Consider the following 23996-nt stretch of genomic DNA (forward strand, 5'->3'; position numbering starts at 1 on the left):
CTGAAGGAGGTGGCGGGGCTAGTGGCTTTTCCAACTTTATGAATTAGAAAGCTCAGGATGTAGTCCCTGTGGACCTCACACACAAAGGGTTCAAATGTCAACTCAGAAAAGACTTTAAAAAGGAAGACGGGAAGTGAGGCATGGTGGTGCCATAGCTGTAACCACAGCCTTGGGATGCTGAGGTGGAAGATGATTGGAGCTTGGGAGTTGGTGACCAGTCTCTGTTTAATGAGACCTGAAGGAATATGATGAGGGGTTGGGGTGGGGGCATAGACTGCATAAGTGGATATTTTTGTGGAGCAGAAGTCAGGGTACCATAAGTGGAGATTGACAGTATGGGATGGGCAGGCAGGAAGGGGAGGATGCAGAGGGAGGAACTGCAGTGAAGTGGAGATTGTCAGTATGGGGCGGGGGAGCCGCTGCTGAGATTGAAGACACATACTCAAAATGTGAGGACATGGAAATGGAAACATGAAATGCAAGGGAGAAGAAGGTGGCATGGTGACAAGAGACAAGAGGACCCCAAATCAATGATGGGAGAGACCATGCTAGGAAAGTGGGGTGCTTTATGACATACTTGTCCCAGATCACTTAGTTCCAACAGAAAATAGCAAAGCAAAAATGAACAGATTTCAAAATATGCCCTGATCACACAACATTTAACATCAGTGTTTCATTAACACCAAGCCTGTGGGCTACCTAGTGTCATGGTTGCTGAACTTTTCTAGGAAGGGCTGACTAGTGAATAGTTCCAGCTTTGGGAAGCCGTATGGTCTCTTGTCACAACCACTTAACTTTGCCCTGTAGAGCCAGGAGACAGCTAATACAGCAGCAGATGGCTTGGGATGGATTTACCACATCCCTACCCCCAGCAGGTTGGCCACGATAATCCCATGGACATTTATCATAGACTCCTCTATTCAACAACTGGCAAATGCACACCGTTCTCGGGTAACTACTGGGATCAACCTATTTCTAAGTATTAACATAAAACTATAGTATTATAAGTTAGAAATCAGTAATTAGCCGGGGCTGGCAAGATGGCTCAGAAGGTAAAAGTACTTGCTGTAAAAGCCTGGTGACTCTAGTTCGATCCCTGGAACCCATTGTGAAAGCAGAGAACAGACTCCTGAAACTTGACCTCTGTATCTGTATTCTAACTGTGGTACATGTGTGCCCACATTCACACATATACCTCTCTCTCTTTCTCCATTCACCATACAGATACACACAAATTAAAAAAAAAATTAAAGCCAGATGTATGCCTCTGATCCCAGCACTCAAAGTGGAGATAGGAGGATCCAGAGTTCAAGGCCAGCCTGGGCTACATAGTGAGACCACCTCAAGAAACAGCTACGATAAGCAATTCAATGGGCATTTCACTGCAGGCCCACACACGGGGTTCCACTTTTATTTTTTTACTCTCAGATCTCTGCATCATGCTGTGGGTACCGATAAGCTTCATCTTGGTGATCAGTCCATTTCATTGAGGACTCTACACCCCCTCTAGTTACCAGCGGTGTGCTATGTAAAAACAGTACTTCCCTTTAAATGGCATGGTCTGGAAAGTCCAAGAGACTCTTGTCTAAGTAACCAGGAGACAAGTGCACTGTGGCTAGGTGATAACCCAAAATTAGAAACAATGCACATTGCACATTGGGCGGGCTTTTTAGAGCCCAGTGCCTAGGGTGCTTTTTGGAGCCCACAGCCTTGGTGCAGGGGGGAGGGGCTTGGACCTGCCTCAGCTGAGTTGTGCCAGGCTCTGCTGACTCCCCATGGGAGACCTTGATTTGGAAAATGTGGGGATGGGGGGGTGGGTTTTGGGGGGAGGCTGGGGTGTGGGAAGAGGGAAGAGGGGGATCTGTGGTTGATATGTAAAGTGAATAGAAATTTTCTTAATAAAAAAATGAAAAAAAAAAAAGAAACAGTGCACATAACCATCAGTTGGGGGAGGACTAGGGAGTACCACCTTCTCCAAGTAAGAATCCTAAATCTGTGATGTCAAACAAGCCATGGCTTCATGCACCCTTGAAGATGAAGATGGATAGTCATGCTGAGGAAGAAAGGAAATCCTCTCCAAATACGTAAAGTGTGATGTGATTTATGGAAGGTTTAAATACAGTGTAAAGCAGTATAACTCAGTTATAACTGTAATGTGACTGGTGCCTTGGTTCTTCCCTGGAATCCCAGCACTCAAGAAGCTGAAGCAAAAGATTTCAAGCTCAAAGCTAGCTTGGTCTATGTAGCAAGCTGCAGGCAAGGCTGGACACCTTTGCCAGACCCTGTCTCAAAACAGACCAAAGTCAAAAGCCATTGTATTCATTTCTTTCCATTTGTTGGGATAAAATACCAAAACAATCCAAGGGAGAAAAGGTTTATTCTGGCTTCAAAAGGAAGGCATGGTGGTAGGAGCAGGAGGCAGGCAAACACACTACAAATGGAAACTGCTACTCGGCTCCCTTTCTACATGTGTACAGTCCAAGATCTCAGCTAGGGAATGGTGCTACCCACAGAGGGCAAGTCTTCCTACTTCAGTTTACACAAAATAATCCTCCATCATGTCCAGGGGCCCATCTCCCAGGTGATTCTGGATTCTATTACGTTGATAGCAGTGACCATCACAGGGATTAGTTAAATTAAAAATGGCAGTAAGACTTGAGCTGTTTACCTTTGGTGAGGAGAGGTGGGAGAGCAGCAGACTGCAGTGGCCTTGTTTATGTTGGGTGGTAGGTGCAACTGTTCTTTTTTTAAATCTCAGGAAGTTGTGAACATCCACTTGTGTGTGGAATGTTTTATGATTAGAAATGCAATACTTTGGAGATCAGCTAAGAGTTGCTGTTGGCCTGGGATCACTGGAGTTGATACAGGTCTAGTTCTTTTCACAAGCTGAATGCAACATTCAGGTCTGGTAGGGTGGCTCCCCTGATCCCCAGAGCCCTGGCTATTTCCACCTGCTGCCCCACTTCACTGGTTCATACCCTTCCTCTTCAGGGTTGTTGAGGGCAGGGTGATTTGAGGGGGGAAGGCCAAATATTTTCTCCTTGTATTAGCTACTTTCTCGTTGATATGATCAGAAACCAAGAAGTAACTTAAGGGGCTGGAGAGGTGGCTCGTGGGTTAAGAATGCCTCCTTTCAGAGGACCTGGGTTCTATTCCTAGCACCCACACAGCTGATTCACAACCACTTGTAACTCCAGATCAAGGGAATCCAATGCCTTCTTCTAGCCTCCTAGGGTACCTACACACGTGTTCACAGATAGACACATATATAAATCACAACAAAAAATCTTTTAAACGTTTTTAAAAACAAGTAACTTGAGGGAGGATTTCTTTTTGCTTAGGGTTCAGGGGATACAAGTCTGTCATAGCTGGTATTGCATGGTGGCAGAGTGACTCACAGCTTGTGTGGCAAATGCCTCTACCCACTGAGCCATCTCACTGGCCCACTTGATCCACTCTTATACAGTCCAGAACCCCCACGTGGGCACCTCAATGAATGCAGTCAAGAGCCACCCCCATACCACCACCACAGCCATGGTCAGAGGGGATTCTGGATTGTGTCAAGTTGACAAAACTAACAGACATAGCAACTTAAGAAAGAGTTTATTTGGGCTCAGAAATTGCAGGGACAGTCGGCATGGCAGGGAAGGCATGACAATGAGAGAGGACCTTATTGTGGCAGTAGGAACATGAGGCAGCTGGTCACCTTGTATTCAGTCAAGAAGCAGAGAGATGAATACTGGTGCTTGGCTTGCGCTATCTTCTCTCTCTCTCTCTCTCTCTCTCTCTCTCTCTCTCTCTCTCTCTCTCTCTCTCTCTCTCACCAGGCCTGGAGTAGTGTTGCCCTTATTCGAGGTAGACCCTTCTCTCCTCAGTTAAACATCTCAGGAACCTCCCTCACAGTCTCAGAAGTGTGTCTCCTAGGTGGCTCCAAATCCGGTTGGCCACAAAGCTTAACCATCACTGTCTCCACTCTGGTGTCCTCCTTCCATGGAGCATATCTCAGCAAGAGCATCCTCATCCTTCATCAACTGGAACTTACATGTGGCCAGCCTGTCTGCAGTAGACACAGAAAAATGGTGTCCCCAGTGGCACAGGGGTTATGTTTTAGGGAGAGGAAGGAAAGAATGCTGAAAGGCCATGACATCTTCTTTGTGTCACAGCACACAAAAGTTTGAAGTCCAAGAGCACTCTTAAATATAGCTTTCCAAATGGCCCAGCATCTTCAGGCCTGTAGGCCATATCAATTCCCCCTTATTCTCTGAGGATTCAGCTTTCTATTTTTGAAAGTCTCATGTAGGGGCTGGGGAGGGGGATCAGTGTATAAAGTGCTTGCGTGCAGACCCCCAGCACCCATGTAAAAGTCATGTATTGGCAACATGTGTCTAGAACCCCAGCATTCAGGAGGATCCTTGGGCTCACTGGCTAGCAGTCTAGCTGGATTAGTGAGCTCTGGGTTTAGTGAGAAACCATGTATCAAAAGATAAAGAGAGCAACTGTGGAAGATACTGATACTGACCTCTGGCCTTCACATACACACACGCACACATGAGTATATACACACACAGATTCATTGTGTTTGCTTGTGGTAATTATCGCTTAGATAATCTCTGAACCTAGTGTGAACTGATGAGCATTTATTACTCTGTATGTGGCATAGCACATGTGGAGGTTAGAGAACAACTCTAGCCAACTCTCTCCTTCCACTCTGTGGGCTCAGGGGATTAACCTCACATCGTCAGGCATGGTAGCAGGTTCTCTTACCTGCAGACCCATCTCACCAGCCCATCCAGTGTATTTATAACCAAAGAAATCTCTTTTGCCATATGACTGACCAGGATCGTGGAATGACATTATCTTCACAGGTCTCATTCATATTCAGGGGTAGGGTCATTGGGTGACCGTAATCCAGCCCTGGACCCCAGTGATCCAGACCTGTGTTTCACATGCACGTGCATTCACCTTACCTCAGAGGTCATCCAGAGTCATCAGTTTATGCCCCAAATCTAATCATTTTAATAAATTAAATGAGGTATGGCTGAGGACTCTGGGTAAAATCCATAAAGTGCAATTCTTTGTTTTTTGAGACAGAATCTCTATAGCCCTGGATGCCCTGGATCTTACTGTGTAGACTAGGCTGGCCTTGAACTCACACAGATCCTCCTGTCTCTGCTTCCTGAGTGCTGGGATTAAAAGTGTGCCTCCATGTTCGTCCCTTAAAAGTGCAATTCTTAGGGAGCAATTATTTTAAGGATTTTTATGTGCATGCATGTGTGTGTGCATTTGTGTGTGTCAGTGTACATGAGTGCAGTTGCCTGAGGGGGCCAGAAGAGGGCATCAGATTCCCTGGAGTTACTAGTGATGACTGTGGAACCTGGGTCCTTTGGAAGAGCAGCAAATTCTCCAGTCCCTTTGGCACAGTTTTTACCCCTCTGTGGACCTTTGAAACCCAAACTACCTGCCCAACACCCCCAGCCTGCAGTGGCAAAAGACAGGCACAGGTGACAGTGTCAGCAAGGGGCAGCTGAGAGGTGGAACAGGGTCACTGGTCCCAAGTGATTTTCAAATCCAGCTAGACAAACTCCAAACTCCAGCCATGGTTCTTGGGTGAAGTTTCCAGGCCTGAGGATAACCTCTTGACCCTGCCTCCCACCTCCCCACCCACCGCACTCCTAATGCCACCTGCTGGGTCCTCTGGTCTGTTCTGGGACACCCATCCTTTTTGGTGACAGATAGCGTGTTTGTCAACCAGTGTCCCCTTAGGTTCTGTTCATTGCATACCTTCGGTCCTGGTCAGTCCTGGCCATCTCCACCCATAGAATGTTGTCAAGAGCCTGTGGGCTGCAAGGGATTTCCTGGGAATTCACTGCACTGCACTAAAGCCACGCCCACAGACATTTCTGAGTTCATTCCTTCTGTTTTTAGCCTCTGCAATCAAACAGTGCTCTTAAGTTTTCTTGAGGTCTTCTGGCCTGAGAAAATCCGTGGGAAATCCCTTCATCCCTTGAAAGAGTCTCCTGTGAGGTTGAATACCCTGAAGTGTGAGGACTTTATTTTTTAAGATTTATTTATTCTTATTTTATATGTATAGATGTTTTGCCTGCAGGTATGTGCACTACAGGAGTGCCTGGTGCCCACTGAGGTCAGAGGAAGGTGTCCGATCCCCTAGAGCTGGAGTTACAGACAGTTGGGAGCCACCTGCTGTGGGTGCTGAGAACTGAATCCAGGTTCTCTCCAAGAGCAGCGAGGGCTCCTAACTGTGGAGCTGTGTCTCCAGCCCGGGCTGGGGAGTGGTGAAATGGTTTCTTGTTTCTTCGTGTGGATGGAGATGGAACCCAGGGCCTTGTGCCTGCTCCAGCACCAGCTGCACCCCCAGCAATGCATTTGGCCTTTTCTCTTTCTCCAGTTTCAGTACAGGCATTTCCACACCCTCACTGGGCTTTTCCTCTAGGCTACATCTGGGGCAGTCATTTTCTTATTTTGTCTTCTGGGTAAGGTGTTCTAGCACTTTCCAAGTCACCCTGTCCTGGCTGTTTTCTTAATTCCCAGAACTGTCATTTTCCTCTTTTTCTTTCTTTTCTTTTCTTTTGTTCATTCATTTGGTTTTTTCTTTTTTGAGACAGGATTTCTCTGTGTAACCATGGCTGTTCTAGAACTCACACTGTAGACCAGGCTGGCCTCGAACTCAGACATTAGCCCAACTTTGCTTCCCGAGTGCTGGGATTAAAGGCATGCATCACCACCACCTGGCACCACTCTTTTCTCTCACTGTAAGCAGCAGGCAGAAACCAGATAACACCTTGCACACACTGCCTAGAAAGTTCCTGGGCTGTACACTTGGGTCACCACTAACAAATTCCACTTTCCACACATGGGCTCTCCTCCCTTTCCCCTTTCCTCCTTCTTCTTCTGTGCCTTCCTCCTCCCCTCCTCTCCGTTCCTCTTCTCTTTCCTCCCCTTCTCTTCTCGCCCCTTTCCTTTCCCTTGTCTTCCTCTTCCATTTCCTCCCCCTCCTCCTTCTTCCATTTTCTCCCTCCTTCTCCTCCTCTTCCCTCCCTTTCCCCTTCTTTCATTCTCTCCCCTTCTCATCCTTCCCTTTTCTTAGTTCCTTTCCTTCCTTCCCTTCTCCTACCTCCTCTCCTCCCCTGCCCCTTCTCATTTCCTCCTCTGTATCCCTTTCTCATCCTTTTTCTTCCTTTGGCTGCTGGGGATTAAACCTAGAGCCTCACACATTCTCTCTGCCACAAGCTGCGCCCCAGCCCTCAGGACTCAGTTCAGTGAGCCCCAGCCTGGACATGTGAGGGACCCCCTTCCTCCAGTTTCCAGTCCCACCCCCTCACCTTGCACCCCCAGCCTTTGCTGGCAGCCCCGTTGGTCTCCATTTCCGAGGTCTACTTGCTTCTCCTGTTCTCAGAGCTACCAGCAACATCTTCACTGTCCCATCTCCACTGACTGCATGCCAGGCAGGCCAGGCCTTTCCTTTTCCATTCCTCAAGCTTCTCATGTCTGCCCGACTTTCAGCACCCCCCTGCATGTGGGGTACTTGTTACAGCTGCACGTGGTTTCTGCATACTAACTAACATGCCTATAATTGTTCTTGATGGCAAAATTACAAGCTGGAGACTATATGCTCTTCTCTTGGTGGAATCTGGGCACAGGGTCATCCCTGCTCCACCCAAGTCACGCAGGGCCAGGTCAAGTACAGGTGTTGATGGGGTCCTTACCTTCCTGCTGGTTGTAGGCCTCTGTCCATCTCTAGTCATGGACTGAAAACTGTCTTTCTGCATCCTCTCTCTTTCCACCCTTCCCTCCCCTTCCGTATGGATCTCCCTGATTTCTCTCCTGTGACCAGCTGAAGATCCCTCAGATCAGAAGGAACACACGTGACGAGGACCAGACCCCTGGTCCACATTTTAAGATCTGTCAATAAGTGAGATAAATCAAGATTTATTAGCAAAGCCTCCTCTCCTGAGCTCCATGACTCACGAGTGACCTCAGCAGAGACATGGACCCTCTCAGGATGTGGCTCTTTTTCGTTGTTATTGTTCAAAGCCAACTGGGCTGCATAGTGAGTCCTAAACCAATCTGAGTTACAGAGTGAGGGAGTGAGAATAGAAAGAAATCTACTAAACCTAAATATGGGTTTGTACGTGGGTTTTACTCTGTGTTAGATAGTTCTGATCTTACACAAACCAGTGTGTAAAAGTCAAATAGATTTGGAGTCCAAGGGTGTGTGTGTGTGTGTGTGTGTGTGTGTGTGTGTGTGTGTTAATTACCTGGGATGAATCTCCCAGGACTTGCAGTTGCTCTGCCACTGAACACATGCTAGCCTTTAACTCACAGGTGCTCAACTAGTGAGCCACGCCCACATCACCCCTCACTGGGAGATTCTAGGCAGGAGCTCCACCACTGAGATCCTAGGCTTCTTCCCAGTGCAGAGTCCTGGGTGCCATCCTCTGCATCCTAAGGCTGATGGAAGTGCTGAATTTCTGTGTTCCCCTGATCACTTGAGCTTTCTCCCAGTCTATAGGCACAGGTTCTGGGAAAGAGCGATCAGAATCTCTGCTTGTCTTCCCATATCCACACATGACTGCTGTGTTCAGATCTATCTCAGAAACACCAGGCGAGCTGTTGAATCACAACCACTGCTGAGCTCATGGTAAACATGGAATGCTTCCCAGTTTCAGAGGCGGGAGAGTGTACCTAGGAACCAAAGTAGATCCCGCCAGCGAGAACTCACGTTTTCTTTCAGTATGTTGAAAAGTGTATCCTGTCAGAACCTGTCATCTCCAGTCAGATGTGTAGAGTTAAAGGAATGCTTTCTCATTGCTTCTTAAGACCAAGTAAAAACAGAATCCCGGCTCCCTGCCAACCCCCCTTCTTCCCAGTCTGCTCTCCCCAGAGGCCATGACATTCAGCTGTGAGCTAGTTCTGTGTGTGTGTGTGTGTGTGTGTGTGTGTGTGTGTGTGTGTGTGTGTGTGTTTGGGTAGTGCATGCTTGTGTGTACACTTGGAGGTCAGAGGACAACCTCCGGTGTTGTTCCTCAGGTGCCCTCTGCCTTTTTTTGGGGGGGGGGGTTTCGAGACAGGGTTTCTCTGTGTAGCTTTGTGCCTTTCCTGGAGCTCACTTGGTAGCCCAGGCTGGCCTTGAACTCAGAGATCCGCCTGGCTCTGCCTCCCAGTGCTGGGATTAAAGGCGTGCGCCACCACTGCCCGACTGTTGGTTTGTTTTGAGACAAGGTCTCTCCCTGCCTGCACCTTAGTAGCTGTGCTGGCTGGCCAGTGAGCCTGGAGGATCGGCCTGTCTCAGCCTTCCCAGTGTAGGGATTTCATGCATGCGCTTTCTTGGCCAGCACTTTATATTTGAGTTCTGGAAATTGAACTCAGCTCCTGTTCTTACAAGGCAAGCCCTTTGCAGTCTGAGCTGTGTCCTCAGCCCCAAGTACAGTCCTGCCACTTCTTGAGTTTGAACACTTCAGACATTATCTAATAACGTGAGCCATTTGCACTACCTCATCCAGTTACTTTCTCCCTGTTCAGTGTGGTCACAGTTTGAATTCAGTTGAAAGTCAAGGTTTTAGGGGTGGGAGATGTAGCTCAGTCAGTAGAGTGGTTTACCCACCATGGAGGAAGCCCCCAGTTAGATCCTCAGTACCACATCAACTGGATATGGTGGCAAATGCCCTATCCCAGCATTTGGGAGAGGCTGGAAGATCAGGGTTCAAGGCCCACCCATACACAGTAAGGTCAAAGCCATTATACTCGATATCTCAAAAAAGGGGCGGGGTGAGGCAGTAAGGTCTTGAGTTTCAGGTCAGCCTGGGCTGCATAGTGAGACCCTGTCTCAAAATAATAAGCACGATAGGGTTTTTGTTTATTTAATACTTTATTTACTGAAGCTTGGGATATTGCAAGTATGGTGCTTTGAATGAAGAGGGTTCCCATAGGTTCATATATGTAAATGTTTGGTTCCCAGTTGGTGTGTGTTGAGAAGGATTAGGAGGTGTGGCCTTGTTGAGGAGGTGTGTCACTGGGATGGGCCATGCCAGGCCTCCTTGCTCTTTCTCTGCCTCCTGCCTGCACATCAGGATGTAAGCTCTCAGCTTCTGCTCCAGCACCATGCATCCTCTGACAGTATAGGCAAACCCCCAGTTACATGTTTCCTCGGTCATGGTTTCTCTCCACAGCAATAAAACAGTAATGAAGACGCCAACGTGGATTTTTCTCTTGTCCAAACTTTAGTTTTCTTTGTAATTGATGATGATTATTTTGGTCTCTCCGCATTTTCTTGGCACTTATCATCAAGAAGAGCCTAATTAATTAATTAATTCATTCATTGAAACAGAATCTTACTCTGTAGCCTGGTACAGGCTAGCCTCAAACTCATGACATTCCTCCTGTTTCAGCTTTCCAAGTGCTTGGATACAGGCATGAGTTACACCATGCCTGGCAATTTACTTGTCAGTAATTCAATATATCCTCCCTTCCCCGCCCCTGCTCCTTCCTCTCTTTCTCCAAGATGTTCAGATACATTGTTTTCTTTGTTTTAGATTTATTTAATGTGAATGTGTGTATGTATATTGTACCATGTATTTGCAGGTTCCTGTAGATGTAACCAACCGTCTTATTAAATAAGAAACACAGAACCAATGCAAAGAAGAAAGCCAAGAGGTCAGAGCTATGAGCTAAAACCTTACCCTTCCTCCTGCGGTGGTCCTACCTCTCCAAAAGAGAGCTACTTCCTGTGTTAAAGTCTTTATATAGACTTTCTGTTCTGCCTTCTCATTGGTTGTAAACCCAACCACATGACTGCCTCGTCACTGCCTGTTTGTATAGACCTCCAGGTCTTCTATGGTTGGTATTGAGATTAAAGGCATGTGTATCCAATGCTGGCTGTATCCCTGAACACACAGAGACTTACCTAGCTCTGCCTACCAAGTGCTGGGATTACAAGTGTATGCCACCACCACCCGGCTTTCCTATGGCTTGCTAATAGCTCTGACCCCCGGGCAACTTTATTTATTAACATACAAATAACATTTTAGTACAAAATAAAATATCACCATAGGTTCCCAAAGAGGCCAGAGATGTTGGAAGGAGCTAGAGTTTTACATGACTGTAAACCACCTGATGTGGAACTTAACCCAGGTCCTCTACAAGAACAAGTGCTTTTAACCACTGGGCCATCTCTGCAGCTCCTCATGCTGTTTGTGTGGGTGTCGTTTCTGGCTGTCCTGCCACTGTACATAGAGCAGACCGGTCTTGAACTCACAGAGATCCTCTGTCGCTCCTACACTGAGTATTTCATCAGTTGCAGCTTCTTGCAGCCTGTGTTCCTTCTGTCTGTCAGGCTGGTTCTGCCTTAGAAAAAACAATATTTGCTGTGTTTTAAAAGCTTTTATGATGTGCTATCTGCCCAGCTCACAGGCTGTCTTTTACACCCTTAAAATCACCTGGTTTTAGCACCTACTTAAATGGCATTTCAGCACCTTCACAGCCTTCTGCAGTTGTCACACAGTCAGTAGCTGTTACTGGTCTGATGGCAGAATCCTTTTCTACCTGGAGAGAAACTGAATGGATGAGGAGAAGCTTTTAGAGTGCTGGCAGTGCCAGGCCTTGGAGACCCCAAGTGCAAGTGCAGACCCAGAGGCTCACAGCAGCAGCCTTGAGAGCTAGGCCTGTTCGATAGCTCTAAAACAGCGGTTCTCAACTTTCCTAACACGGTGACCCTTTAATACAGTTCTATGTTGTGGTGACTCCCATACCATAGAATTAGTTTGTTGCTACTTCATAACTGTAATTTTGCTACTGTTATGAATCATAATGTAAATATTTTTTGGAGATAGAGGTTTGTCAAGGGTTTTGACCCACAGGTTGAGAATCACTGCTCTGGGTGCTCAGGATAGAGCATCAGAAGTCCAGACACTTCCTTTACTTCCAGCAGTAGCACAGGCAGCAGAGGGCAACATCAGCTGGTCTCACAGATCCTGATCTGGCCTTGGGTGCTGGGACACCTTTGACATCTAGAGTGTCAGAGACCCTTGTGCCTTTGTCTTGGTGTCTTCTAGGAACTCTACGGTTACCAAGGCCTGCTGTTTCTCAGTTACCACCATGCCTGGCTTATTTTTACCTGGATTTTGGAGATGGAGCTCAGGGATCAAACCCTGGTCTTCATGCTTGCGCAGCAGACCTATTGATCTGTCTTCACAGCCCAGAAACCCATTTTTATGGACATTTCATACACATTGAATTATATAATATGTGATTTTTTTTGCATCTGGCTTTTTTTACTCAGCTAACATTTATAATATATATGTGTATGTACATATATATATATATGATGTATATGTGTATATATATAATTACATTTATTTATTTGTGTATGTATGTGCTACAGAGTGCATGTGGAGGTCAGAGGACAACTTGCAGGAGTCTGTTCTGTCCTTCACTAGTCTGGTCCTGGAGAACAAATTTAGGTCCTCAGGTTTGGCAGTAAAGGTTCCTACCCACTGGGCCAACTCAAGGGTATTTGAGGCCATCCATGTGTAAAAGACGCCATATTTGATTTCTTTTCATTGTTCATAGCAGTCCATCGTATGGATGGACACTACTTTTCTTGCCTATTCACTAGTTGGTGGCCATTTGGATTCCACCTTTTTCCTTTTCACATGTGTGCTTTTGTGGTGTGTGTGTGTGGGTGTGTGGGTGTGTATGTGTGTGGAGGTGTGTATGGAGGCCATAGGTTGATGTTGGGAATTTTCCTGGATTGCACTCCACCTTTTTTTTTTTTTTTTTTTTTTGGTTTTTTGAGACAGGGTTTATCTGTGTAAACAGCCCTGGATGTCCTGGAACTCACTCTATAGACCAGGCTGGCCTCAAACTCACAGAGATACACCTGCCTCTGCCTCCTGAGTGCTGGGATTAAAGGCGTGCAGCCACTACCCGGCCACCTTATTCTTCTGAGGCAGAGCTCGTGGATTTGGCTAGTCTGGCTAGCTAGCTTGCTCTGGAAATCTGCTGTCTCCACCTCTGAGACTGGAATTACGGTAGGCATCCACACCCACCTGACATTTATATGGATGCTAGGGAATTGAACTTCAGCCCTCATGCTTAAGTGGCAGGTGCTTTCCGTATTGAGCCATCTCCTCAGCTGGGAATGGACCTTCAGGCCCCACACATATACCAGGCAGGAGTTCTATCACCAGGCAAGAGTCACACTCCCAGTCCTGCTTCACTGTTTGACTGTTAGGGGTAATGCACCCACCATGAGTATTTACAAGCATCTGTGTACACCTGTGTTTATTCCTCTTGGGTTTTTCATTTCACTAAGAGTGGACTTACTAGCTGGGAGGTGGTAGCACACACCTTTAATCTCAGCAGTTGGGAGGCAGAAGCAGGCGGATATCTGTGAGTTCCAGGCCAGCCTGATCTACAGAGTGAGTTCCAGGACAGCAAGAGCTGTTACACAGAGAAATCCTGTCTTGAAAAACCAAAAAGGGGGAGGGGGAGGGAAGGAGTAGAATTACTGGGTCATAAGGTAAATTTATGTTTGACATTTTAATAAACTGTTTTCCAAAATGGTTGCCACATACTGCATTATCATTATCACTATAAGCGGACAGAGTCTAGCTTCTCACCCTTTGTTACCTGGAACTGGCTCTTTTGGCCAGACTGATGTCAGACTCTGGACATCTGCCTTTCTCTGCCTCTTGAATGCAGGATTAAACGCCTATGCCACTACACTATGCCTTTGTCTGCATTTTTATTTATTTGTTTGTTTGTTCTGAGACATGGTCTCACTATTTAGACTTGGCTGGCCTGGAGCTTGTGTAGATCAGGCTGGCCTCAAGTTTATAAAGATCCATCTGCCTCTGCTGCTAAAGTGCTGGGATTAAAGGTATGTGCCATCATGCCTGGGATATCTTTTATGTATTTTTTGACAATTTCATCCATGTATACAATGAACCTCGGTCATAACTGCTCCCTAACTTCTGTCTCTCACTCCTCTTGGATACTTCCCTGACAAGTGCACCTCCCATGTCACCTTCTGTCTCTGCCTGTTGTTGTTCACCCCACAGAGTCTGGGTACATGCTGCCTGCTGCGGCAGTGGCTGATCTTGTTGCCTTGATCCTGTGTAGGATTTGTGCAGGTAACTCTTTAAGAACAGCCGTGATGATTGTGAAGTGCTAGCTTGGTTTTAGATATGTATGTGTGTGTTCCCATGGCCAGAGGATAACCTGGGCTGGCCTTCCTCGGCTACCAACCACATTTTTGTTTTTGAAATGGGGTCTCTCAGTGGCCTGGAACTTGCCAACTAAACTAGGCTGGCTGACTGGCCAGCGAGAGCCAGGGATCCTTCTGTCCTGCCTTCCCAGTGTGCACCACATGGCTACCTGTTTTTGTTTCTTTTTTCCCCATGGGCTCTGGAGCTTGAATTCAGGTCCTGGTGCAAGGCAAGGACTTTAGCCACTGAGCCATCCTCCAGCCCCGGGACTTTTTTTTATTGTAGCTTTCACTTCTGTTTCCATTTCTCAGCTGACTAGCGATGTCAACCAGTTTTCAGTGTACGACAGTTTCTCCCACCTTAAAAAATAGGACCAGTGGGGCCTGGAGAGATGGTTCAGTGGTTCAGAATACCTGTCACTCTTGCAGGAGACCTGGGTTCAATTCCCAGCACCTCTAAAATGGCTCTCAACCATCCGTAACTCCAGTTTGAGGGGATGCAACAACTTCTGACCTCCAGGCATACATGTGGTGCACAGACATTCATACAGGCAAAACACTCATGTACACTAAATAAATAAATTTTTAATGAAATAAAGAGGGAGGGGTGGGGGCTGGAGATGTGCTCAGCCATAAAGAGCATTTTATATATTCTAGAATAAGAGCTTTGCACCACTAAACCATCCGTCTAGCTCCTTGGTATACACTTTCTGATAGTTGTCACCTGAGGGTCAATCCAGTCCTCCAACGCTGTTGTGATGGTTAGTTTGCCAGCCTGACACAACCTAGAGTCACCAGGGGTAAAGTCTCAATGACGGATTAGGTTGGCCTGTAGGGGGTTGTTTTACTTACCTTAATTGATGTGAAGCCCAGCCCATTGTGGGTGGCACCATTCCCTAGGCAGTAAGTCCTGAGCTGTCTGTTAATGAGTAGAGGAATTGCCAGGTGGTGGTGGTGGCGTCTGGCTTTAATCCCAGCACTTGGGAGGCAGAGGCAGGTGATCTCTTGAGTTTGAAGACAGCCTATGTTTTCGGGATATTTGAACAGACTGTGTAAAGATGTATCTCTGTTTTACTTTGCAAAGATGTATCTCTGTTTTACTTCACCTGCCTAAGGCACCTGATTGGTTTAATAAAGAACTGAATGGCCAGTAGCTAGGCAGGAGAGGTTAGGTGGGACTTCCAGGCAGAGAGAAGAACTCGGGATGAATCTAGATGTGCAGCGGAGACACCAGTGAGACACAGAAGGAGTCAGACATACAGAATGAAGGAGAGGTAAAAAGCCACTTGGCAGAACGTAGATGAATAGAAATAGGTTAATTTAAGTTATAAGAACTAGTTAAGAACAAGCCTAAGCTAAAGGCCAGACTTTTATAATTAATAGTAAGTCTCCATGTCATTATTTGGGGGCTGACAGTCCCAAAAGAAAGTCTGACAAGAAGACTGGTCTAAAGAGTGAGTTCTAGAACAGCCAGGACTACATAGTGAGATCTTGTTTGGAAAAAAAAAAAACAAAACAAATTTCTAGTGCATTCGTTACCTAGAGGAAGGTTGACTGTGTATTAAGGAGGTTCTTACCACTGTTCCTAAGTAGTTCTTTAAAAAAAAGAAAAAGAAAAGTGTTACTGATTTTGCTTTGAGACAGTTTCCCTCCCATGCTGACCCTGAGCTCCCCATGTAGCTGAGGATGACTTTGAACTTTTTACCTCCCTGTTTCTATCTCCTCAGTGCTGGAGCTACAGATGTAGAATGTGGACCACCACACCCAGTATATGCAGTGCTGGGGATGGAGCCGAGAGCTTCCTGCATGCTAGGCAATTGCTCTACCAATGGAGACACCCCCCCCACCCTGTTCACCCCCCCTTTTTTTTTGAGACAAAGTCTTATTATGAAGATCAGTCTGGCCTTAAACTTACAGACACCCATCTGCCTTCCCCCTCCCCCAAGTTAATGGGATTAAAGATGTGTATCACTACACCTGGTTTTTTCACCTTTTTAAAGAAAAGACAAGAGTCTTGCTGTATAGCCCAGGCTGACCTTGAACTCACAGTCTCCCTGCCCTAGCCTGAGTCCTGGGTTACAGACATACGTCACCACTTGTGACTGGAAAGCAGTTTAATGTGCATTCTGAATGATTTTTGCATTGAAATTGCTTGCTCTGGTGACAGAGCTCCATGATTTTGCTGACTTAGAAAAGGGTACTCCAGCGACAGGGAGACTCTTCGCAGCTGTGGCTTACTGAAGTGTGTCCCCAGCTGGTACAAGCCATCCCTTTAAAAATGGGGGCTGGAGAGATGGCTCAGAGGTAAAGAGCACTGACTGTTCTTCCAGAGGTCCTGAGTTCAATTCCCAGCAACCACATGGTGGCTCACAACCATCTAGAATGAGATCTGGTGCCCTCTTCTGGCCTGCAGGCTGAACACTCACTGCATACATAATAAATAAATAAATCTTTAAAAAAAAAAATAAATAAAAAATAAAAATAGGCTGTTCCCCTCATGTTGGAAAAACCTCAGCACAGGAACGCTGGTCGCCTCATCTGAGCTCAGGGTCTTGGGCAGGGAACACTGAAGGACTTCGTGGTTGTACTGTTTTAAACCATGGAGCCAGGGAAGGATGAACAAACAGGACCAGGGACAGACCCACAGAAGGACGTGATAGCAAGGGATGTGAAGCAAGGAAGCTGAGTTGTGTTTTCCAGGCTCTCTGAAGCCAGAGCTGGCCCATGATGGCAGCTCTGATGACTGTGACCAGCTCTTATTAGTGGTGACCCACCCCTCCTCCACACATCTCTACCAAGAGAGACGCATTAGCCAGCACCTTCTGTGGAAGGGGAGGAGGCCAGGCAGACATAGGAAGGAAGATCCAGAGGAGGGCTTAGTGCTCCTGGAGTCTTTCTTTGGGGGGACACTGGTGCCACATCGCTGTCCTAGCTGTACTTGGCACCCTTCTGTTCCACTCAGAGTTCCGCTGTCAAAGGCACTGCTTCCTCCCACTCCCAGCTGCTTGCTCAGGTGTTTCCTCTGGGAGACCTGCAGAGCTGTATGGGTAGATGTTCCCTGGACACTTGTGCTTATGGACACACAAGCTTGTGGAACACTGAATCCTGTTCATTTTGCTCCTGGATGTGGGAAGTCATGGATTAGCCAATGCTAGTTTGGGTCTCTAAGCATGTCCTTGTGTGGAAAAACCAAGGTCTCTGAGTACCCTGAAAGGGGAACACACCAAGGACACCAAGTATGTATCAGGTAGAACAGTGGAAGTGTCTGTGGAGCAGCAGAGGTCTCTGAACTCGAGGGGGGAGGCTTTTTTGTGTGTGAGACTTGAGTTGATGTGTAAGTGCTGAAGTTCATGGGCCCAGTGGTGCTGTGACCATGGCTCTGTTTCTAAGAATTCAGGGACTCAGAGGTCACCAGAACTACTCTCCCTGATCCCATGGTTTGGGCCCTTGCCTTCTGTGGCCTTGTCTTGAGGGGGGACAATAAAGTCCCTCAAAACGACAGAATTTCAGTCAGCTGTGAGTGTCTCATGTGGGACACCCTGACATGGAACCTCAGGGCCTTCCGGGAGCCCTGGGAAACTAAAGAGGAGAGGCCACCTTCAGCTCAGCTGCTTTCTGCATTGCCAGAACTTCTGGAATGTCCCCAGGGAATTGCTTCCTCTCCCACCACAAAGCCCTGGATTTGGGGGATGCTTTGTGGAGGACGCTTTGTGGGGGACATCATTTTGAACCTTATTTTCTTCTTTCAGATCTGGTCCGGTGGTTGTTCAGTGAGGACAAGCTGAGCATCTGGCATTCTTTACAGATTGGAGGGGAGCGGGGGGGGGGGGGGGGGGGCCAAGGCAGGACGGGGCGGGAGGGGGGGGGCTCCAGTCCCACCTGCTGGGCACCTGTCTCTTGCTGGGCTGGCCAGCTGGGCTCTGCAGCGGGTGGAGCAGCCTCCTAGCCTGGCACTGCGGCTGGCCAGCCTCCATCCTGCAGCCCCGGCCCCCTGCGGGCTGCAGATGCGCAGGCAGCCTTCTGGAAGGAAGGGCAGAGCTCAGAGCTCAGCCACCAGCTCCCGGTAAGGTGTGTATCGGCAGCCATTCCTGGCCCCCTTTCTGGCTTTTGTCTGGTTTTGTTTGTAATGGCTGGAAGAAAGGATGGTACAGACAGGGACAAAGCTGAGTGGAGGGGACTCGGCAGAGGACTCAGGGAAGAAAGCGCCAGGGTCAGCTGGAACATTGAACTGGGTCCCCAGGGTTCCATCCATCCTGCTGTGAGCTTTCCCAGCAGTGGTATTTAGAGAGCGTTTCCGGTATTTGAGAGCATGAGGTTTTTAAAGTGTTTCATGGAGTGTAGTGTTATTTTCCAGCAGTGTGTGCATGTGGATGTCTGCATGTGTACAGAGCTGGGCGCACATACACATGCAATTATGTTTTTGTACCTTCGTGTTGCACATGAGTGTGAAGTGCAGGATTTTTGTGCATGTGTGTTTGTGGCTGCATGAATATGTATATTTTATGGTGTTTGTGTGTTACATTTGTGGATGTATGTGTTTGTGTGTGATACAGATTTGTGTACATTTTTACATGCACTTCTTTGTGTATGTGTATTTATACATTTGTGTGCATATTTGGATGCTTATTTGGATGCTCTTGTGCCTAAATATGTGTTCATATCTATGCTACTGTGGCCTGTCGGGTCATGATGGCCTCCGGAAGGTGGCAGCCATGTTGTGGCAGAAGCAGACCAGCAGGTGACTGGCAGCTTGACCAATTCTACCTTGTAAAGTGACCGACTGGTTCCATCACTTCTAGCCAGAATATCCTATCCCCAAAGAATCTGCCCTGACACACATATGAGCTTGGAAGGACAGGACAGCTGTGTCAGGGACAGGGCTCTGTGGTGACATGACGGTCTGGGATGAGCAATGCTGTGTCGGGGGATTGTTTTGTATGTGATGGTTGCCTCTGAGCCACGAAGTGTGTAAAGCTGGCCTACCTGCTCTGTGACTGCCTGGTGGGGCAGGCCTTCCTGAGACTTCATCATCAAGGCAATGCCTAAACTTTCAAAGGACATGGACATTTTGACAGAACAGTGACAGGTGTCCAAGTGACTCGGTGAGATTTGTGGTCTGGACAATCTGAGAAGTGAGTCATGATGAGATTTCTGACCACTTTCCCTTCACTCATTCTGTTCCAGGGATTAACGCCCAAGCCAGGAGGCTACAGCGTATCCGCGCCAAGGGAACCCCAGCCCTTACCTCTGAGGCTGCCCAAAGCTCCCCACCGACCCGCCTGCGCCGTACAGTCAGCGAGACCAGCCTAAGTCCAGCACTCACACTACCTGAGGCTGCCCAGAGCCCTGAGGAGCCCAGCCCTGACACTATGCGTTACTCACTGTACCAGTGCCCGCACCTGCTGCTGTTGCAGGGTTACAGCCAGCAGCATGTGAGCCACTCCTGGTCCCCAGTACCACTGCCCCTTGCAGCCCAAGGACTTGGAGGTCAGGCCTCACCCTACCTCCAGCAGAGGCAGCTGTGGGATCTCCCCTCTGGCTGGGAGGATGCTGTGGAGGTGGGAGGTGGAGCACAAGGCAGGGAACAGCTAGACAAGGACTGTCACCGAACTCATTCCTCATTGGGTCTTAGTGCCAGACCACTTTCCAGCTTCTATCTCAGGCCTTTGGGATAGGGGGTGTGTGTGTGTGTGTGTGTGTGTGTGTGTGTGTGTGTGTGTGTGTGTGTGTGTGATGTGATGTGATGGAGGGAGGGGGGGAGGGAGGGTCGGGCCTCCTTGGCTAGGTGACAGTGGGAACTGATCATGACTTGGTAGCTGTGTTGTCCTAGCTCCTTCTCCCCCTCAGCTCTTCCTCCCTCCTTCCCTCCCTCACCTCCCCCTACCTTTTTTTAAACAGTGTCTTCCTATGTAGCCCAGGCTGGTATGAAACTCACTATGTCACCCAAGCAGACCTTGAATGTGATCCCTCTGCTTCAGCTGCCTTCCCAAATACAGAGATGATTGGCCTATGCCTTTAGACCCAGTCCCAAGGAGCCAGCCTTGGTGACATCCTCTTGTCACTTACCTTTCCTTTGCCCCTTCCTGCACTGTTCTCTGGGCCCTTCACAGCATCCTGGGTTCCTGGGCTCAGTCTCAAGAGCTGCCCCACGCTGAGCTGAGAGCTGAGGAGCAGGGCCTACACTGCTTTTGGGGTGACTTGGGGAGTTCGGCATCCTTCAGCTCATGGCTGTCAGACCAAGCACTGACCTTGTCTCTCTTGTCCTCTGGGACAGGCTGGGGTGGCCAGGGAAGGGTTACCAAGGTGACAGGTTACTGGTGACTTCGGGGTGGGTGGACCAGGATCTGAGGGGTCCTGGGAACAGAACCTAGGAAGTCCCAGCTGCTGTAACAGGGACACTGCTGTGCTGGTGCCGGCATGATTAGTGGCATCCTGTCCTAAGTCGTCTGTCTGCTCTTTAGGACAGCCTGGTGTACGTGCTCAGCCGGGAGCGGCACACAGTGGGCCAGCGCACACCCTCCAGCAAACCCAGCATCAGCCTATCTGCCCCAGACATCCTGCCCCTGCACTGCACAATTCGCCGTCACCAGTCCCCAGAAGGTGGCCAGACAGGGACCAGGCTGGTGCTGGAGCCCATTGCAGGGGCATCGGTTTCAGTCAACTTCTCTGAAGTGGGAAGGAATCCCGTGGTGCTCCAACATGGCGACCTGCTCTCCCTGGGTCTCTACTACCTGCTGCTGTTCAAGGACCCTGGGCAGGCACAGCCACTGCCTGCCTGTGCTGTTGCCCGCCTTGGGGCCGCACCACAGAACTGTAGGATGTGTGGTGCGGTGCTCAGAGCCCGTGGGGTCACTTCCTTGCCTCCTGCTGTGGTCCGGCGGCGGTCACTGTTCCTGGAGTTTGAGCCGGACATGGAGGACAGACTGTTGCAGAGGATCATGACGCTGATTGAGCCCGGCGGCGATGACCACAAGCTGACACCTGCCTTCCTCCTCTGCCTCTGCATCCAGCACTCTGCCACTCACTTCCAACCCGGCACCTTCAGGCATCTCCTGCTCAAGATCTCCAAGAGGGTCCGAGACATCGTCTGGGTGCGTGGGGGTGACTGCCCGTGTCTTGACCGTGTTACTAGATGGCTGGACTCTGCCTGCCAGGTTTGAAGGCCTGCCACTACTCTGATGTCCCCACAGTGATGTCAGGCTGGGGAAAGGGCTGACCTCTCCGTCTGCATCTCCCTGCTCAGTAGGCCATCAGACGGGGCATTGTAAGCTTCAGTGTAGCATTTTCCTTCAGAGTGAGTCTGAGCCCTGCCAGACCACTGTCCACAGGCTTAGTGTCCTGTGGTTTCCACCAGGTCAGTTTGGTGGTAAGGCCACAAGACAGTCAGCTATTGCCACATCCCCTCCAGGTCAGGGCCTCTCAACCTGGGCCAGTAGACTGGGAGTGGGGGTGGGGGGCAGAATTCCTCACTGGTGCCAGTCCTGTATATCTCCTGGGATTCTTAGCCCTGTTCATGGCCTCTCCCACTACAGGCTGTCCCTTCCCTGGCCACACACACAAAGGAATCTTCCATTAAAAGCCCAGCAGTGCCACCTGTTGGGCTGGGCAAGCAAAAGCACTGGAGCAGGCTGCTTGGTATGGCCCACGGTCTCAGCAACTTCGCTCTCTCCTGACTTGAAGTGACCTGACTCCTAGGAACCAAAGGGTCTCTGTTGCTCAGGGTTGTTAGAGGCTCTCAAGAATCTTAGCTTTGCTCATCCAGAAGCATCTCTTTAATCTCAGGATTCAGAGCCAGAGAGTCATGGACCCCGGGGGTCAGTCAGTCTAGTTAAAACAGCTCTAGCCTCAGTGAGAGGCCCTGTTTCTAAGTAAATAAGTAAATAATGTAGAGAGTGATGGAAGAAAACACACACACACACACACACACACACACACACACACACACACACACACACACACACACAGTGTACACTGGAACATAACAGGAAGCATGACGAGACAGTTCGTTTTGTTTGTAGTGTTTGTCCCATCCTCCTGGTGTTTAGAGGGCTGGTTGTTGGACAAAATAGAGACAGTGCCGTTTGTGTCTCAGGAGGTGTGTGGGTCGTACGCAGGAATGGGAAGAGGCCGGAAGCAGTGGGAAAAGCATAGCTGAGCGAGAATGGCAGAGTCCCAGTGTTCGGTCGCCCGCAGTGGAGTTTGTCATGGAGATGGAGTGATGTGTATTGAGGAGTGGTTCTCTTTCCGTGTGTGTGTGTGTGTGTGTGTGTGTGTGTGTGTGTGTGTGTGTGTGTGTCCTTGTTCCATGGCGCACATGTGGAGGTCAGAGGACAACCTATAAAATCAGTTCTTTCTACCTTTTCATTAAAATTTGTTGAGAAAAATTAAAAGTTTATGAAACCACTAAATAGGGGGTTTAATTTTTTCTGTGAGAGGAATTCCTCTCATCAAAGATGGAAAGTGTAGGACTTTATGTAATACAGTTTTTAGCAATAGGGGCCCTAGGATTGGAGAAATGGCTCAGCACTTATGAGCACATGCTGCTCTTGCAGAGGACCCACATCAGACAGTTCACAACTGCCTGGAACTTCAGTTTCTGGAGATCTGATGATCTCTTATGGCCTCCAAGGGCACTGTACACATGTGGTGCACATACGTACCAATAAGCAGATACACACACACACACATAGAATTAAAAATAAAGATCAAAAAAAGAAATAGGTCCAGGCATAGTGGTTGCATGCCTTTAATGCCAGCATTTGGGAGACAGATGCAGATGGATCTCTGTGAGTTCAAGGCCAGCCTGGTCTACATGTACATAAATAGCCAGGGCTACATAGAGACACCTGGTCTGGGGTGGGAGGGAGAGAGAAGGGAGGGGGAGGGAGAGAGAGGAGAGGGGAGATATTATTGTTAGCTTATTTGTCTGAGACAGGGTCTCCCAGCCCAGGCTGGCCTTGATTTCTCCCTTCTTCTGCCCCATCTCCCAGACGGAGTACTGGATTTGCAGGTGTGTGCTTCTTGGCCAGCTCCTACCTCTGATAATTCTTTAGTGCTGGGAGAGCTGAAGTCATAATCTACCCAAGCCTCTATCATCCTTGCCAGATTTGAGGGTTCTGTAGAGAAGTCTCCACTATCAGGATTGACTGCCATAGCTCAGAAAAGTGGTTCAGGGCCAGGCGGTGGTGGTGCACGCCTTTAATCTCAGCACTCAGGAGGCAGAGGCAGGCGGGTCTCTGTGAGTTCAAGGCCCGCCTCGGCTACAGAGTGAGTTCCGGGAAAAAAAGAAGAGAAAAGAAAAGTGGTTCGGACAGTCCTTTTAACATTAAATAAACTCGGAAAGACATTTATGGGTACAGTGGCTCTCCACATCTCTTGAGGCAGCCCTTAACGCCTGTGGTTGCCACAGTCAGGAGTACCACCTCAATGGGGCGCGTGCAGCCCGCCTTAGCTCTAAGATCCCAGCAGCAACCCTCTCCTGCTTCACCTTTATGTGGACTCTGGGGATAGAACTTAAGAGACTGGGCGGCAATAGGTGTCCCACTGAACCAGTCTACAGGCCTGGAATGGTGTGTATTTGAATGTATCCCTTTGTTGTCCTGTTTTTCTCACATTTGATTTTGTCTTACTTTTTTCCTTTATAGGAGAAAACCAAAGAGCTAGCGGAAAAGCAGGCACAACTGTAAGTGTGACCTAGTTATTGTACCTCCCTTGCAACATCGAGTTCCCTGCAGACTCCTTGGGCTTGGCTCCAGACTTCAGCCACTGCCCT

General features: G+C 48.5%; 1 protein-coding gene across 1 annotated transcript in view; it reads left to right on the forward strand.

Annotated features, from left to right (window-relative positions):
* The window catches only part of Radil (Rap associating with DIL domain), a 70177-nt gene that overhangs the window by 24837 nt on the left and 21344 nt on the right, over positions 1-23996 (forward strand). Inside the window, exons 3-5 of the mRNA XM_052754180.1 lie at positions 19409-19656; positions 20686-21315; positions 23869-23906. Coding sequence (XP_052610140.1) covers positions 19409-19656; positions 20686-21315; positions 23869-23906 — 916 coding nt within the window. The remainder of the gene's footprint in view (positions 1-19408; positions 19657-20685; positions 21316-23868; positions 23907-23996) is intronic.

The sequence above is a fragment of the Peromyscus californicus genome, unplaced genomic scaffold, assembly GCF_007827085.1.
Source record: "Peromyscus californicus insignis strain IS unplaced genomic scaffold, ASM782708v3 Scaffold_2__1_contigs__length_46816999, whole genome shotgun sequence".
NCBI classification, from domain to species: Eukaryota; Metazoa; Chordata; class Mammalia; order Rodentia; family Cricetidae; genus Peromyscus; species Peromyscus californicus.